Below are 19,438 nucleotides of genomic sequence, written 5' to 3' on the forward strand. Positions count from 1 at the left end.
AGGTGAGAATAAGGGGAATGGGAAATATTTTACTATGTTGGTGGGAGTATAAATTAGCAAAATTCTTCCTAGAGCAGTTTAGCAAAATCTAGTAAAGTTGAAGATACAGGTACCATACAACTGCATAAGTACATGTAGGAATTTTAGAAGATTTAAAAAGTTTAGGTATGAACCCCAAAGGAACCTTTGTATGTATGCACAAGTAGACAGGCACAAGGACAATCATTGCCACAGATATAACATTTTCTTGGATGCATTCAAAGACTTGGTAAATTTTTTTGAAGTAAAAAAGAAAATTTAAAAAAATTAAAAATTTTTTCATCTACATTGTTGATGAGAAAAACATTAATGGGAAAAAACAAGATACAGTAAATTTATATAATGAAATACTACATAATAACTAAGGTGACTGAATTAGGTCTATCTATGTTACTATAGTTAAATCTCCCAAATTATAGTAAGTCAGAAAGAGGAGGCATATTTAGCATGATGCCATTTATGTAAATTAAAAACACACAAATTATTTTAAATATATACATGTATCTATGGATCCATGTGCATGTAAACAAAGTACAAAATGAGAACCAGAATGATTTATTCCAATATCAGATCAGAACTGCAAATACAATTAAAGGGAACTTCAAATTTATGAATTTTTCTTTTTGGTAATGTGAAACAATACAACAAAATGTTAACATGCATTCATTCTGCATGATTAACATATGGGTGCTATAACGTTATACTTGCTGTATTTTAACATGTTTTTAAAGACAAAATGTGTTTAGCATAAGTTGGAAGTATGGTGTATAGATGTTTCTTTAAAATTTTCCTATTTGTTAGTCTCTAGGCTCCTCTGTAGCATACTTGAGAGACACAGTTTAAAACAAGGCGACAATTTTCAGATAGAAGATAGATTTCTTTCTAAGATTCTTCTGTAACTCAGCAAACTAGCCTATTTATTATTGTAGGGTAAATGGAGGAGGATTGAACAACTTCCAAGTATAATTATTTTTTGTTTTGTCTATTTTTTTTCTTTGCCAGCTATTAAGTGTGTGCTAATGGTGGCAAATTTTCCAGTAGCAGGCAAATTAAAAATAACAAACCATGTAACTTTCCCTTGAAGAGTCATGTTACATACACTTTCAAGGAGATGAACTGGTAATTCAGGGATTACTTGATTCAATCAATCAGCAACCAATCATTCATAACATCTTTCCTTTGTGGCCATCTTTTGCGGTAGAAATAAAAGAAAAATCATAAAATTCTGATGTATATCTGTTCATACCAAAAATTTAGTGAATGGAAAAATAAAAAAGTTATATGTAACGATGCACAAAGACTGTAGAGGTATCAAAGCAACTATCTTTGAATATACTACTACAAAATATGCACATACAGTGAAGTGTTTTGTGTTGAATAGCAAATGTTATTGAATAATCAAGATGAGTTGCCACCATTATATTATAGAAAAGTGCCTCAAAAATTCTGAAATCAAATTTCTTTGGAAAATAAGTTGTTCGGAATAAGTAAAAGAGTGAAGGTTATCATTAATTAAAGAAAAACATAATGTATTTCTTGAGAGCTTCAAATTTAAGTCATAAAGTACTAAAGATTATAAAGGGCTACAGTTGTTTACATCTATCTAATATATCTACATCTAAAGCTCACACACATGCCCAAAGTTTATTGCCAAAAAGGCCTTCAATTTCACAACCATATCTTTACAGATGAGGAAACTCAGGCATAGAGCTACATGGTACACAATTTTATGAAAAAGAAATATATTCAATAATTTACAAAATTTCCATCATTCCACTACTGAAAGGTAGTATTTTGGGGGTGCTACTTCCCAATGATGTGCTAGCATATTAACACAATGGTTGTCATATTGTTTCATGGAGAGTCTTGTGATTTTGTGGTGTCTTAAAGATCACAGGCAAAGATAAAAGGAAGAATAAGGGGGTCACGAGCAGTGGAAATTGCTACATCCTCCTCACCTATGAATTTTATATATTGGGATCCTGCTTAAGATTTCATTTTTTAAAAAAAACAAGCTCTTCTTTCCTAAGTCAAAGTTTGTGAATCATTACAACATCACCAGAATATTGCTGGTGTATTAAACAGGCTTTCTCCAATAGTTTAGGGTCTGGTTCCTTCTTGACTTTATGTTCTTCTACTCCAGTTCTTGTTAAATACTTGTGGACATCTGATGAACTTCATGGACTCTCTCCCCAGAAAAAATCATATAGACACACAATTTTGTGCCAAATATAGGAAGTGCATGGACTTCCTAAAATCCATTCACAGAGCCTGTGTTAATCACACTAACTCTAAAAGCTTTATTTAGAGGACTTAAGAAACGTCTGATGGAGAAAGAATTGAGGATTAACGTTAGAGTGTATTTGGAAAAGATGAAATTTTTTCAACACAGAATAACTTGTAAGATCAGTTTTTGCTGCCTAATGAGAAAACAAAAGTATTTTTCATTGAACTTCAAGAATCATACATACTCTTACTGGCCACTCTGTTCTTTTGATTCATTGATTCATTCAACAGATATTTATCAAGGACAGATATTTATCTAGCACAGTGGAAGACACTGTGCTAGGGGAAATGTAAGTGAATGGTTTATAATACTTCAAGAGCCATCTATTCTTGAGAATATGAATCATCTTTAACACTTAACAAGTTTTAAACACTTAACCCACTAGTTAACACATGTGCATGCACACACACGCACACTCCACTGGAACAAGTACTCTTTTCACTGACCTGGGGCTCGATTAGGTCTGGTTGATGCAGACCTGGGCTGTCTATCCAAGTTGCCTCCAGCGGTGGATGTATTGTGTGGTTCAATCAGAGGACAGTAAGGATGTGCAGAGACATAAGGATTCTGGCACCAAGGGCTGCGATTGGGGAAAACAGTTGGTGGGATTTCCTTCTCTCTGTAAAAGAAAAAAGCCTAAATGGAACTCAAAAGTCATTTTATGCTGTGGCGTTAGTGTTGAAGGCACAATTAAAGTGAAAGCATATTTCAAGACCAAGAGAATACGACTTTTTAAACTTTGAGGGCAGAACTTTTATTATAACTTCAGAAGCATTTGCCTACAAATGAATAATACATTCTGCACCTCTGTCCACCGGCAGTTCTTGATCCAAGATAAAATTCCTAGATGATGCACCTCTCCCTCCACCTAAGCACCTCTAAAGACTTGGGGATACCTCACCTCTTCCCCTCTCTGCAGCAGCCTTGTTTCTTATAACAGTGCCCATGAAAAGTGAAATGGCCAGAGGCAGCTCAATACTATCTAGTTAAGTTCACCAGCCTTCATTGCCCCAGGAGTATTTACCTGCTTGTTCTGTTTTTATGTTTTCCCTATGAGTTCTATTCAAAATAGTAGTTTCCAAAAATCACTATTGATTTAATTTATACATCACACATCCATTTGTCATCCAGTCATTCCCACATGCTCAGTTACTAATTGTGGGAAGGACCCATTAAAACAAACAAACCAAACAACCCTTACCTCTTAAGAAAAACTTGAGCTTGTTCCACCTGACAATTTGAGATATCTTCCTTAGGTTGATCTTGTTTTTCTTTAGTTATTGTAGTTGTAGATGCAGTCCACTGAAACATATGCTTCTGGAATGTTGGAGATACTACTGAACATCTGTTGAATTCAATGTCAGTATCTAATTTTTCCCATGCTTGCTTCCAGTGGATAGGGGTGTACCAGGCAATGGCCTAATGAAAATGATTTATTAATGTCAACTATGTATATTTGAGGTTTACAACATGCTGTTATGAGATATATACACATATATATTAAAATGGTTACTATGGTGGAGCAAATTAAGTTATTTATTGTCTTATGTAGTTACTTTTTTATGGCAAGAGCAGCTAAAATCTACTTATTTAACAAAAATCCCCAATACAATTTCATTAACTATAGTCCTTATGTTATACACTAGATCCCTAGACTTCCTCATCCTACAAATCTCTGCTACTTTGTATCCTTTGACCTACATCTCCCTATTTCGTCCCCTTCTCCCATCCCTGTGAACCAGTTTTATTCTCTTTCACTGTATGTTTGACCTTTTTAAAAATTCCACATGTAAGTGAGATCATGCAACATTTTTCTGTGTTTGACTTATTTCACTCAACATAATGTCCTCCAGGTCCCTCCATGTTCTTTTTTAAGGTTGAATAATATTCCATTGTGTATAGCTACATTTTCTTTATCCATTTGGCTGTTGACAGACACTTAGGTTGTTTCCATATCTTGGCTATTGTGAATAATGCTGCAATGAAGATGGCTGTGTAGATACCTTTCCAAGGTGGTGATTTCATCTTTTTTGGGTATGTACCCAGAAGAGGGATTGCTGGATTGTATGGTAGCCCCACTTTTAATTTCTTTAGGGACTTCCATATTGTTTTCCATAAAGGCTGCACCAATCTACATTCCTGCCAACCATGTACTGGGGTTCCCTTTTCTCCATACTCTCACCAACATTTGTTATTATATCACTTGTCTTTTTGGAATAGCCATCCTTATGAAGTGTGAAGTGATATCTCAAAGCAATTTTAATTTGCTTTTATTTGATGCTTAGTGATGTTGAGCACCTTTTAATATATCTGTTGGCCATATTTTTTAAATGTCTTTGGAGAAACGTCTGTTTAGGACTTTTGCCTGTTCTCTAAATCAGGTTATTTGCTTTTCTGCCTTTGAGTTGTAAGAGTTCCTCATAAATTTTGAATATTAGCTCTTTCTCAGATATGAGTTTGCAAACTTTTTTTTCCCAGTCGGTAGGTTGCTATTTTATTTTGTTAATTGTTTCCTTTGCTGTGCAGAAGCTTTTTAGTTTGATATATTCCATACTCCCTTTTATTTATTTTTGTTTTTGTAGCCTGAGCTTCGGTGTGATACCAAGAAATCATCGCAAAGGACCATGTCAAGGAGCTTTTCCCCTGCGTTCTTTCCCAGCAGTATTATGGTTTCAGGTCTTATGATTAAGTCTCTTATCCATTTTGAATTGTTTTTTATTTACCATGTAAAATATGGTACAACAGAATTTAAAAATTGAACTATATAATGCCATTTACCTATGTGTTTGGCTTAGCGAACTACATGATGAGGACATAGAGTAAGGCATCTTGGCCTTAGTTTCCTGTTCTGAAAATTACAAGCAGCATAACCTCAGATAGGTAGGTTACTTTCTAACTTGAACTGTGACTTCATATGTAAAACTGAGAGGGCGGTAGTGGGAACTGCTTTACCGATGTGTTGTAAAATTCATCCAGCTACCGAATTTCATAACTCTGAAGAACTGTGCAAAAAGTAATGGTAATATTAATAAGTTAAGATTTTAAACATTTAAGACACTGTGTGTGTGGGTGTGTCTAATTTGAGATGGCAAAATGGACAGTAGAGCTAGAGACATGGACAAGAAAACACATTCTCCAGGTTAGAATCCTAGGTGAGAGTATTAAGGAGACCCACGAGCCCTGAAGCTGGAGTTTGTTTGGATTTCCTGAATATGTGACTTGCGCACAACATACATGTTGCAAAAATTATTCAGGAAAATCCTTTATAGAGATTAACAGTTATATTTCTATTCAACACGAAAAACGTGCCGTAACATTGTACTTGTTCTAGTGATCTCTTTTTAGTTTACCAAATTAGAGGTTTGGACTTCACACTGTAACCACTGAACATCCCTCTGCTTGGCTTGACAAATAACGTAGACATAAAGACAACACAAGACCAGTTCAGCTAGGCTAAGCTTCCAGCAGAGAAAGAAAGATGAATTCTTTTTTTAAAAAGTTTCTTTTCATAGATTACAGCAAATAAATGGACTTTTGCTACGGATCATTAGTTAGAAATCCTCCATTTTTAGTAGCTCAAACACATTATATTTTGAAAATATGTTCATGATCTTTTTAGTGTGATCTCCCTAAATGAGATGTGTGCCTTTCCTAGACAAGGCAATATTTTATTTTTCTCTGTAATGTAGGAACTTAAGAAAATCTTGGATGACAATGATAATGTGATAAAATTTAGCCTCAGCTCTAGAATGTTGGCCACATGAACCTTGCAAACTATTTTTAGTGCAATAGAAAAATTCTTGAGAGTTAGAAGATATGGTTTTATTTTAGTTCTATCACATTACTTATCATGTGACCTTAAGCAAGCCATTTAACTTTCCAAGCCCCATTTTTCCCCCAAAATACTGAAACAGTACTGAGAATGAAATGAAATAAGGCAATATAAACAGCCCTTCAATGAGTTCCTATTGTATAGGACTGGTCTGTTCCACATCTGGATCTCTAATGCAAAACAATGTATTGGGAAAGTGCCAGGCACTGATAAACGTAAGAAATTTATTAATTATTTGACATGTAATTTAGAGGCTCCAAATCCCAATACGACAACAATGTGACTGGTGAAAAAAAACCTATCCCTGCTTTAAAGGTCCATAGACTCATGGAATCTTAGTGATTATATCATACAATCTGTTACTTTACAGATGAGAAAGTAGAATAATACATGGCAAAGCAAAACTAAAAGCCACATTTATATTAAGCCATAAGATTTGTAGCTGTATCGAATATTAACTGTTGCCATGTTAGTGTCAAGATGACTCAAAAAGTAGTCTAAGATCTACTTTATTTTAGCCTCCTTTTAATTTTTTAAATTTATTTTTATTTTTACTTTTTTTCAAGACAGAGTCTTGCTCTGTCGCCCAGGCTGGAGTGCAGTGGTACAATCTTGGCTCACTGCAACCTCCGCCTTCCAGGTTCAAGCAATTCTCCTGCCTCGGCCTCCTGAGTAGCTGGGACTATAGGCGGACACCACCACGCCTGGCTAATGTTTGTATTTTTAGTAGAGGCGGGGTTTCACCATGTTGGCCAGGCTGGTATCGAACTCCTGACTTTTGAAATCCGCCCACCTTGGCCTCCCAAAGTGCTGGGATTACAGGCATGAGCCACTGTGCCGGCCTAGGCTTCCTTTTAAAAATGACTCATAATATAACATCTCTTTGCCCCATCTTACAAATACAAAATATTATTCAAGTCCAGAAACGGGATCTATTCTGATTTGTATAGCTGGTTATTATTGTAGACAGTAGATTACAAGCTTCGTGACTTTTTCCACAAGATATGGATTATTTTCTACATACAAATAGAAAGCAATTCCAGGGTCATGATGATACTTTGAGTCTGTGTTTCAGCATGTCTATGGGAACGCAGTAAATTGTCTTTTTTAAGAAAAATTTACCTGGCGGTTGCAGATAGTAATATCCAGTGCTATTAAAGTGAGAATGAAAATGAATTTATTAGAAAAAGAACTCTATACTTACAATAGGGTTTCAAGCTGATTTTAAAGTCACATTTCCACCTATTTAAGGGAAATATTTTCTAGTTGAATTAAATAATGCATATGGCTTTACCATAAGGTAGAATTTCCAATGGGATGTGACCCAGGGAAAAAAAATAAAAAACGCTTGAGCTGAGTTCTGAAGGGCAGGTAAGATTTAATAGGTAAAAAGGGAGGAAAGAGAGTCTATTGAGAGGCAAGAGCATGCGCAAAGGCTCTGTGGCATGAAGGAGCAGTCAAGCACTGGAAAGTAAAAGTCGTACGAGAAGGCCAGTGTGGCTAGAGCAGAGTGCATGGAGAAGCATGGAGAGAGGAGAGTCCAAGAGGTGAAAAGGGCAAGATCGCCATGATTCAGGTTAGGAGGGCAAACTCCTCTACACTACAGATTCACCACGCATGGCTCTTCCTCTCAATGCTTTTTCTTATGCTCTCCTTTACAGAGTTGATATTTCTGACCTGGGCTGCCCGTACTTTATTAAAGCATTGTTTCACTGTATTGCAATTATTTATTATTACATATCAATTTCTACTAGTAGAGTCTGAATTTCTTGAGGACAAGAAGTGTGCAATACTTATGTTCCCTTTCTAGCACCTAGCGCCATTCCTGACAGATACAAAATATATTTAAATATTTTCCATACAGATCAATCAATCAGGTTCAGTCTTTCATTAGCAGGCACAGTTATTTGTGCTTACATCACCCCACAGAAATGGTCTGATTCTATATGTGCAAAGTCATTCAAATCACTGGGTAAAAGGAACAGTCTAAGTACAAAGCCTAATTCAGTTGCAAGAAATGAAAACTTATTAAAATCTGCATTCCAGGAGCTCAGGGACCTCGTCTGCCTGGTTCAACGCTCAGTGCCTGGAGCAACACACATACAAAGTAGAAACCACAAACTGGTTTACAGAGTGGATAACTATGATGAAAGTTCTGAGATAAGAATGCCTTAATCCTAAACTGGGTTTTGGTAATGATTTCTTATGAGGCTGAGTAAATAACTCACATTGTGTATCCTTATTTTCCCCATCAGTGAAAATAAGTAAATAACTTAGATTGTGTAGCCTTATTTTCCCCATCAGAGAAGTATTATAAAATTCAGTTCGAGCCCACAAGGAGATCTAAAGCTGAGTGGGTGAAGGCTGCTAAGTTATATCTAATGGGTGCTCTCCTCACCTAACAACTGTTCCCACAGAAAGACAGTAAATGGTTCTTAAGAAATTAGCCAAGTCTATTTTAAAGGGAAAGTCAATCTCAACATGGATTATAATGCAACAAAAAAGAAACTCAGAGATAGATTCTGGTTAACATATTTTGTGGGTCAGCAGTAAATGACACAGTAAGTCAGACTGAGGGTAAGAAAAAAACACAGGTATTTAAAAATGGTCTAAAAATCATTTTGAAAAAGGATTTTTTGTTGTTGCAAAAAGGAATACCTTTGAACCTTAATGGTGTGTCCATGGGTATATATTTATGCCAATAATATACCAAGAGAAAGGTTGAGTGAAAATATAAAATTGTCAAATACTGGGAACAAATTATACAAAGCTAGTGCTAATACGCTTAATTTTATAAGGAGTAAAGTATAGTCATTTCAAATTAATATTGTGGGCTCTTTCATTAGACTATTAGTTCCTTGAGTGTAGATACTATATCTTAATCTGTTATATTCCCAGTACTTAGCATAGCTCTAAAATAGAGAAGAGTCTCAATAAATATTTGAGAAATGAAAAAATAAATAGAAAAGACCCGTATCGAGTACCTTCCTTATCCCACTCTTCAGGCTAAATATCACAAATAAAATATTCCCTCGACTTTGAAAGTTGAAGAGGCTTCTTAGGAATATGAGATATCAAAATTATTTTTGCCAAATTTTAAGATGCTCTGGGGCCCTTTGACACTGGGAAGAGAATGCTGTGGATTTGCCTGATGTGTTGTGGCATTTAGTGATGGTTCTATCCAAGCTTTAAGGATAAAAAGAATAATAGAGTGAGCTAAGAGGATGGGAAACATAAGGATAACTATCCATTCTATGAAAAACTAGCCCAAATGTCCATCAAGCAACAAGTGGATAAAGAAAATGTGGTATATACATACCATGGAATACCACCACTTAAGAACTAATGAGTGCTCTCCCATTTGACAACATGGTTATTCATGTAACCAAACACCACGTTCCCCCAAAACTATTGAAATTTTTAAAAAATAATAAATTTATAAGAAACTGACAATAAAATAATCTTTTAGGCATAAAGTCAATTTTACTGACATTTATGCACTTAGACACATTGTATAAAATGAAGAGTAAAAAATACAGATATGCTCAATAAGCACAATATTTTTAAAAAATGATTGTTAAGAACCAGAAACTAACTTGACCGTTCGGTTTGCACAGGATTGTTATACAATCGGGACTTGCTCTAAACTTCTCTTGTTCCTTCCAAAGAAAATCTGATGGAGGCTGATGCTTTGCTTCAGATGCTGCTGCCCACACCTGTAATAAAATTGTTAATGACAAATGCCACTGGAGTTGAATACAATTTTGTAAATGCCATAGGGTTACTGCAACATAATCTTTCTGAACAGATGAGGTTTTAAAACGTAATGACTATATCATATACAATGTCAAGCTATGCAACACCAAACAGCTGCTCTACAGGGATTAAAGGAAAAAACAAGAAAGAGAGGAACCCTCCTGTGTCAGCTAATTACCTGTTCTCTAAGCAATCTCTTTGCTTGTCTTTTCAGGTTTATATTTACTTGGTTTCAGGAAATTAAAAATTTCATTTTAATAGTTAAATTATAAAAACAAAAGATTGTACACAAAATTGAAGACAGCTGTGGAAATTTAACTGTGGGTATTAATTTACATCCAGAAGATGGACAAAGTGTGGTAATTAACCAACAACAACAAAATCACATCTTATGTACAGATCCAGATAGAGTGATAACGAGACAGTGCTGAACCACAGACTGACAGTGTCAACAAGTTTGTCCTGTACTATTCTAATGTACAGTATTTATACTCTTATACTCACTGTTACTGTGGAACTGGCATGCATTACAATGTTTGGAAGGAATCGGTACAAAGAAATGGTTTGTCCATTCACATTTTGCTGGAGAATATGATCTCCAATTGCCATTTCTTTGTCAAGGGAAGAGTTAATGAGCTTCACGAACAAACCCTTGACATTCACTTCAGCTATTTCAATGTCTCCAAGAGAACTAGAAAATAAAACACAAAGATTGTAAGGCGCCTTCAGATAGGAGTGTTTTTGACTCACTTTAAGAAGTGAATAATAAAGTACTTGAAAGTTGTTCTTAAACTGTATATTCTATTGGCCAAGTCCTATATAGAAGTAGTATATTTTGTAACCTCAGACAAATGGCTTGAGTTTTTAGTTCTATTTCTTTATCTGTGCAATAAAATAATCCATTTCACTTAAAATGAAGAAAGCCTAAAAAGTATTTTAGGTGTCAAGGTATAAAAGCCACAGGAAGTTGTGAATTATAATAGTTTAAATTTCCTACTGTTCAGGATAAAATCACTGAGACATGAAACTCTCAAAAGTAGATCAAGAGACAAATCATTTACTTTATTTCTGATAAAGTGACTAAAGAAAAATAGCAACTGTGATTAAAAGATTTTTGAAAGGCAAAATCTTTAAATAAACATAAGATGGTATTTTTCACCTTTTCACTTGCTTTGAGAGCTTCCTATGTATGATCCAGGGACCAGGCTAATCATTTACATATCATTATATATCATCGTTTTTCAGATTGTGAGTCATAACTTATTAGTAGGTCAAAACTCACTTTGGTAAGCAAAGACCCCCATCTTAAAAATAAGATACATCCGTACCAATAATAATAACAATACTACTTATACATCAGGCACCTAAAAACACTATCTAATATCTCTATATGTATATCTACATCTATGTTTCTATTTATTTATCTATCTATCTCTATATATAATTCTCCACAATTTCTCATCCAGAGTTCCAAAATCCAAAAAGCTCTGAAAAACCAAACAAAAATTTTTTAAAACAGATTTGAAGAAAAGCCTGGTCCAAAACAGAGGTGAGGCTATTTACAGTCTTTGTTCATGGTTTATGTGAATATTTATATATTTTTCTGTGAAAAGATTAATGTTTGATTTTTTGATACTTCTGTAATCCCTGACAGGGTGTTTCATAATATGTGTTCTAAAATTTCCTTTCCTAAAATTGTCAACATTCTGAATTTGGAAATACATAATTCCCCAAGTATTTTGGTGAAGGCATTGTGGACTCATGATAACTCATATAATTCACACAATAACATACATATTTCTCATTGAAATACTTCTACATATTTCTTATTGATGGTCACATTCAAAAAATGTGAGGAATACTGTATTATCTCATTTAATTCTTAAAACAACTCAGACAGGTAGTATTTTTAGCCCCATTTTATAGATAGAGAAACTGAGGTTTACAGAGATTAATTCCCATGTCCGAGGTCACTCAATAAATGTTAACCCTTGTCTTTCTGTGTCACTCAACAAGTAAAATCTCAAATAAGTTTGACCTAACCATTCAGGTTGTTTAAATTCTGTACACACCATGGTGGTTGAACTCTGCAAGAAAATGCACACACAAAGATAGTTGCTACCAAAATCTTAGTGGTCTCCAACCACATCTGGGCCCTTGCTGACTGACAGCAAGTTGTCATCTTCATGAGCCAAGTCAGAAACTTCTGCCATCCTTCAACAATGTTCAGATCCCTGCCCCATATCTCTATTCTCACTCTTGGAAAATTATCTCACTAAGAAAACATGACCATCAGAGAGACTAGTGCATTTCCCTGCTTCCCACTTAGAAACAGGCTCTCCTAGGCTCTCCTATAGCCGAGCCCACTTTTTCTCTGTAGCCCACCCCATTTCCGTGGAAGAGGCCCCCTCTCCCATCTGCAGTGAAGCCCTCTAATCACCAACTCCTCCTGATGCTTCAGCAACTCAGTCCCCTCATTGTCCTTCCTTTCTCCTTTAACACCAACTTATCCCTCTGGATTACCTATTTCCCCCAAATAGTTATATATCCTTTAGGGGCTACCACCTTAACAAAGAAAAAAGAGAAAAGGCCTTCTCCAGCTTACAACTCCTACTGCCATCACAACCTAGCTTTTGGAAAAGGCTATGTCACTAATTAATCACTGATTAATCACCTCTTATTTACCTCACAACCCCCTATCACTGCCAAAGACCCAGATGACCAGTGCCCTTCACAATCAGTAAATTGAGTGGCAACTGTTAGTCTATATCTTCATGTCTTCTCAGTATTGGCCTCTGCCAGACATGCCCTCTTTTTGGAACCTGTTGTCTTTGTTTTTTCAAGTCGACTGTTTTGCCTCTAAGAATCTTGTTACTTTTCAGCCCCTTTTTCAGATTTCACCCAGGCCCTTCATGCATCTCCCAGATGCTGATCCCTGGGATTCTGTTCTTAGTCCTCTTTTATTTCCCCCATTTATCCTTATAGGTGATGTTATCCATGAACAGTGTTTACTAACAATTAATACACTCATAACTACTAAAACTAAATCTCTTGCCTTCCTACTGAGCTTCAGATCCACAGAAACAACTGACCACAAGATCCCAAAAGGTACCTCTGAACTCAACACGTTGGCCTGTTGTAAATTTACTCTCCCAACTAGAAAACTATTCCAGTGAATTACATTGTTCACCCTGTTGGCGAAGCCTGAAACTTCCATTACTGTCCCAGTTTCTTATCCTTCATTCCTTATTCGTGACCAGGTTCTGCTGATTCTTCCTTTTCGGTGGCATCTGTTTACATTTTCTCTCCACCCCTGTTACTGCTGCCTTTATCACGCTCTCATCATCCCCATGAGACACTGAATCAGCATCCTAATTATTGTCTTCAGTCTTACCCCCTTCTAAGCATTCTCCACTTTGCTTCCAGAGCAATCTTTGTACAATCCAAACCTATTTCTGCTTCCTTCCTGGAAATCCTTCAATATCTTACCATTTCCTTCTATAGAAAACACAAACATCACAGCACTCAACCAAAGCCCTACCTTATCTGTCAGCTTCTTTAACCCCCTTTTCCTTACTTCCTACCTTATGCTTAAACTGCAACCATAAAGAATTGCTTGCAAGAGCATAATTCATGCTGCTGTAGGCTTCACTCACCATGCACACACATACTATTTCCTCTTCTTGTTTCCCATATCCTTATAAACACTTCAAATTTTCAGCCTTCTTATTTTTTTTTTCCTATCATAGGTACAAAATGGAATCTCATTGCATTTAAATTTGTTTTTCCCTGATTATAGTGCAGTTACACAAGCTGCTTATTGGCCACTCAGTTTCCCCCTTCAGTGAATTACCTGTTCATATCATTTCATTCACTTTTCTGAATTTACATTTTTATAATTGATTTGTGGTATTCATAGCATAGTATTTAATTATATGCACATATTTTCTGCAAGAAGAGATTTTAAAAATGCTTCATCTATAATGTTTCTTATGGTACAGTTTATATTTCTAAAATTTTTACTGTAATAAAATTTATCAATCTTTTTCTTTATAGTTTCTGCTTTTTGTGTCCTATATAAGAAATCTTTCCCTGCTCTTATGTCATATTTTCTTTTAAATGTTTCAATAATTTGCTTTAAACAGCTTTATTTGTCTGTATATATGTGTGTGAGAGTGTATTTCATATAAGGAGCTAATTTTCCTACTTATGTTTATTAGATTGTCCATCATCTCCCTGCTGATTTGTAATGTCACCTTAGTCAAACAGCAGGTTTCTGAATATTATAAGGCTTCCTAGCTGTTCCGTTGATCTAGCTGTTCATCCTGTGTCTATACCAAATGAGTTTAATTTGTATTGTTTTAGATGAAGTCTTGGTTTTGGTTGGACAAGTCCCCTCTGATTTTCTTTTCCAATATTGTCTTAACTCTTTTTAGACTTTAACCCTTTGTGGTAAGCAAAATAGCTGTCCAAAGATGTCTATCTCTAATCTCTGGATCCTGTGAGTATGTTATGTTAGATGGCAAAAAGAACTTTGCAGATGTAACTAAAGTTATGGATGTTAAGATAGGGAGATTAGCCTAGGTTATTCAGGTGGAATTAATCAAATCAATGAACCCTTAAAATTAGAGAATTTACTCCAGCTGGAAGCAGAAGAGCGCTGCAGTGGGAGGGAAGTCAGAGAGACTCCAAATACAAGAAGGATTTGATGCACTGTTGCTGATTCTGAGATGTAGCGGCTCATCTGCAAGGACTGGGGAGAAGCCTTTTGAAGCTAAGGGTGCCTGTATGCTGACAGTTAGTAAGGAAGTACTATCACTGCAAGGAATTGAATTTGGCCAACAACCTCAAAGAGCTTGGAAGCAGATTTATTTCAGTGTCCAGATAAGAGCCGGTTTGACATCTTAATTTTGACCTTGTAAAACTCTAAGAAATCAGCTGAGACAACTCAGACTTATGACCTAGGGAACTATGTGTTAATAAGTGGGTGCTATTCATGTTATTTTAAGTCACTAAGTTGGTGATAATTTATTATGGCAGCAATAGAATACTAATATATATTTCTTGTGATTTTAGAGTCAGTTTGTCAGAAATGTTGCCCAGTTGGCCTACAGTTTCAGTCCCAATGTCCTCATTGGATATTTAGTCTAGTGTCTCGTTATTCCATTTTTCTGTTGATAAACCAACTGCCAGCCAATATTTTGGTTGTTTCTTTGAGGGCAAATGTCCCTTATCTCTGGTTGACTTTAAGATTTTTTTTTGCATCTTCTGTTTTAAAAAGTTTTTTTTTTTTTTTTTTTTTTTTTTTTTAAACAATGTATCTAGGTTGGTTTGCTGGCTTGTTTTCGGTCTTTTATCCTGTTGGACGTTGGTAGTACTTCTTGAATATTGGGCTTGATGTCTTTCATTAGTCTGGGAAAATTCTCTCCTGTATTTCCATCAATACCATTCTACTTCAATCTTTCTTCTCCTTCAGTGACTTTAATTAGAAGTAGATTAAAGCCTTGCCTCTTATGCTTGTTTATAACCTTGCTATCTGTGATTCAGTCTAGATATTTACTTCTGAGAATATTCCAGTTCAGTAATTTTCTCTTCTGTTATATCAAGTGTAATTTTAAACCCACCTACTGAAATAATAATTTCCGTTGTTGGATTTTTTTTTTTTTTTTTTTACTTCGAGAACTTGTTTATGATTCTTTTAGTTCCCAGGTTTATGTTAAATTTTTTATCTTGTCACTTAATTACTTGAATATTTTAGTCATTGCTAGTTTGAAATCCTGGTCAGATGACTACAATGTCTGGACCTTCTAGGCCTGTTTCTGGTGTCCATTTTTAATCTTGGTATTTGGTCAACTCTTATCTTTTGTACACGTATTTTTGTTTGTTTGTTTTTTGTTTAGTGCCTAGTATTACAGAGAAAAAACTGCAGAGATAATTTAAGGTTCTGTATAATATTTTTTCACTCAAGATTTACTTTTGCTTCTGGTAGGCATCTAAGTTGGGAACAAATCACTTTAAATTAAATGTGAAATAATTTGACACTGTACTGGTCTGTTTTGCATATAGCCTTACTCTTCGTCTTTCCTTGAATTTCCAACTAAAAGCCTCAAGTGACCCTCCATTTTTTTGTATAGGCCCTAAATGCCAACTTTTATTCACCCAGTCCTATGAATCTTGAGAAAAACTTCTAACTTCTCAGCCTCTTAGTTGCAGCTGTCAAAATCGGCCGCTGTTTTCAGGAGAAAAGTGGCTCTAATTGTCAGGCTATCACTCTGGATTTTGTCTCTCAGAGGAGGAATTATGAAAATAATGGGTGTAACCTTCTATGAAATCTCTCAATGTACACTATCAAATTCCCTTCAAAATAGTGGTCTCACCTGCATTGTATGAGAATGCCTTTTTCATAGAGGCTCACTTTTGAACAATTTATGTCATAATTTCTTCTTCTTTTTCTTTTGCATTATCATTATGGTTCTTGCCAAATTTTGGATGTAACATTTTACTCTTTGACATCCCTGGAACACCATTGTATCATCCTCATCTTACTGTTACTAAATTCTCTGCAGGTTGTTTTTATTTTTTGAGAGAGCATCCTTTTGTTTTTCAGACTTACGTTTTCTGCCTGGGAAGATGAGCACTAATTTGACTTTTGTTTTTAAACAGGTAAGACCTTGGAATAGCTCAGCTATTCCTTTGTTATTATACATATAGCTGGATATTTACAGTTACTTTTCAAAAATCCTTCATATACAAGCAAAGTGCTTATTCATTAACCTTACATTTTTATTTTATGCATATACATAGAATACATAGAATAAATGTTCTTGTCTGAAGGAGAAAACAACATTGTCCATATCAGAGCCCTTTATTTGCCTTCTTTTTGATATAAGATCAATGCATGGAAATTCCGAGAGGCAGGCTGTTAATCTGCTGTCACACAACCTTTAGTAGTTATCTTTTTCTCTTCCTTGCCAGCCTTCCCATTTACCTTTAGTAGGAAAGTGACTTGAGACCTCTACATATAATTTGTGATTGGCTGAGAGTGGAGAGTGATGTTGCAATCACCATCAGTAGCCTTTGCACAGTCTTTATTTATAAAGAGATTGGGGAGATACATGGCTGTGTCACTGTTTAAACAAAATTACTTTCCATTATTTAAGCACTAATTTATCTATTTGTTGGGCTCTCCTTGATAGCTCCATGCTATTTGTCTGCTTTTAAGTTTCTGATATTCTGCAGTTTGCTAAAATTATCTTTGAAGTTCCAGTTCTTCCAACTTGTATATACCTAACATTTCCCATATAGGTGTTTTTAATTGAGGGCATATGGGCTGATTAGGGGATACAGCATTTAAGAGTCCTTAAATTTTTAAAGGACAAACTTAGAAAGACTCAGGGAACCTAATTCAGTTCATTGGGACTATAGGAACCCTGATGCCTACAAGTTTTGATGGTAGATCCTTAATGTAATGGAGGTGTAAATTTGTACATCACTACTACAAGGTTCTAAATCATCCAAGGGAAAAATAAATGGGGATTAGTCTGAATAAGAATCCTATGGGAAGATGAGGATATTTGCAGCCTCAAAATCGTTTTAAACGAGAACCATTCGTGTGTTTATCATGATCTCAGTGAGGCCCATCTGAATGCAGAGGTTACTATCATTTTGACTATAGACATGTAGGATGCAGAATTTCTTGGGGATTGAGATGGAGGATGAATGAGAAGTTAGCCTTCTTAATACAGTTTGATCACACCTGAGACATTTAGAACTAAACTTGAAGCCAAGGTAAGGTCTTGGATATAGTGTCAGGGAGCATGTGTAACTAGTGAAAATCCTAATAATGTCTCTACTTTGTTTCCTGTTCGCCTACAACTCCTTTTTTTTTCTTCTGCTGGCAGATATTAAACAAATCCCTACAGATAGTGGGTGGTAGTAGGAAAGAAACAACAGCTTTGATTGAAAACAACAGAATTGAGAATCAGCTTCTGTTTCCAGCCTAGATGAAGCTACAAGAAATGACTTTGGCCTTCCATCTGAAACAACTAAAAATCTGGAAAAATACAAGAAACAGTATTTTTGAAGATATTTGATACTGGTCAACGAAGAATAGTGATACTTGAGAGACAGAAGAGAAATGTAGTGAGACTTAAAATTTTCCCAGATTATTTCTCGAGAAAATTTCCAGGCTGCATCATGGAAGGTACATCCTCTCTGACTTGAGATGGAGCTGAGAGTCTGAAGAGACCAAGGTGGCTGGAGGTCACAAGCGGAGTATCAAACACGGGAAGCTGCAAAAAGAGCACTGGTGATTTTCAGATGGTCCCCTTTGAGTATTTAGCAGAAGATTGATCAGCACATGTATTTGACTGTAGAAAAAGACCATTTTGAAAAGATTAGAAGTAACAGTACTTGAAGCTCTCACAGGGTAAGGAAGTTCCCACCAGCCAGACTGAAAAACCTCACAATTAATGGGGCCTTGCATAGAGTACTAAGGAGACTTTTGCCTCAGTAGTGGAGAATAATGACAAAGTGAAAATATTGCTTTGTTTCTACCTAACAAGCTATAAAAGCTAGTCCTTAAAGCCTTAAACTATTTCCAAGTAACTTAAGTGGGTCCCAGAAAAAAACTCAAGAAACAAAAATTCATAGAAATACAAAAATATTCTAAGCCCCCAAACAAGGTAAAATCCACAATTTCTGGCATATAATAAAAAAATTACCAGGCATGCAAATAAATTGAAAAATACAACCCATAACAAGGAGAAAAATCGATCAAAAATGATGCAGAACTGACACAGATGTTAGAAACAGTAGAAAAGGAAACATCCTTATAACTGTATTTGTATGTTGAAAATGTAGAGACGTGACTGAGATTTAAAAATACACTGGATGGGATTAACATAATAGTAGTCATTGTAGGTGAAAAGATCAGTGAACATGAAAACATAATGATAGATACCATCCAAAAAGAAACAATCAGAGGAAAAAGTACATAGAAAGATAAAAAACAACAGAGCATTAGTAAACTATGGTACAACTTCAAGTGGCCTAATATATGTGAAATTGGAGTCCCTTAAAAGGAGAGAGGAAGCAGGGGCAAAATATATTGAAGAAATAAAGGTAACAAATTTTCCATTTTGAATTTTAAAATTCAAAATCTATAAATATGCTAATCAAAAAAGTGTAACAACCCCAAGCATAGGAAATTTGAAGAAATTTACACCAGGCGCATCATAATCAAATCTCCCAAAAACAATGATAATGAGAACATCTTAAAAGCAGAATGAGGGGGGAAGAAAGAGACATATTTGTGCAGAGGAACAAATATAAGAATGACAGAAAATTTATTAGAAACAATTTAGACAAAAAAAGCAAGATCTTGAAAATATTGCAGAAATGAGAAAAACTGGGACAAAGAGAAAACAAATAACAAGATGGTAGACTTAACCTAATCATAGTAATGATAACCTTAAATGTAAATAGCTTAAATGCCCCAATGAAAAGACATTTTTCAGATTGGC

The 19,438-nt window shown here is 35.3% G+C and overlaps 1 protein-coding gene across 1 annotated transcript in view; it reads right to left on the reverse strand.

Annotated features, from left to right (window-relative positions):
* Positions 1–19,438, reverse strand: part of LMNTD1 (lamin tail domain containing 1) — a 136,589-nt gene that overhangs the window by 106,344 nt on the left and 10,807 nt on the right. Inside the window, 4 exon segments of the mRNA XM_030939377.1 lie at positions 2,773–2,945; positions 3,528–3,745; positions 9,755–9,874; positions 10,419–10,605. Coding sequence (XP_030795237.1) covers positions 2,773–2,945; positions 3,528–3,745; positions 9,755–9,874; positions 10,419–10,605 — 698 coding nt within the window.

Source organism: Rhinopithecus roxellana, chromosome 10 (genome assembly GCF_007565055.1).
Source record: "Rhinopithecus roxellana isolate Shanxi Qingling chromosome 10, ASM756505v1, whole genome shotgun sequence".
NCBI classification, from domain to species: domain Eukaryota; kingdom Metazoa; phylum Chordata; class Mammalia; order Primates; family Cercopithecidae; genus Rhinopithecus; species Rhinopithecus roxellana.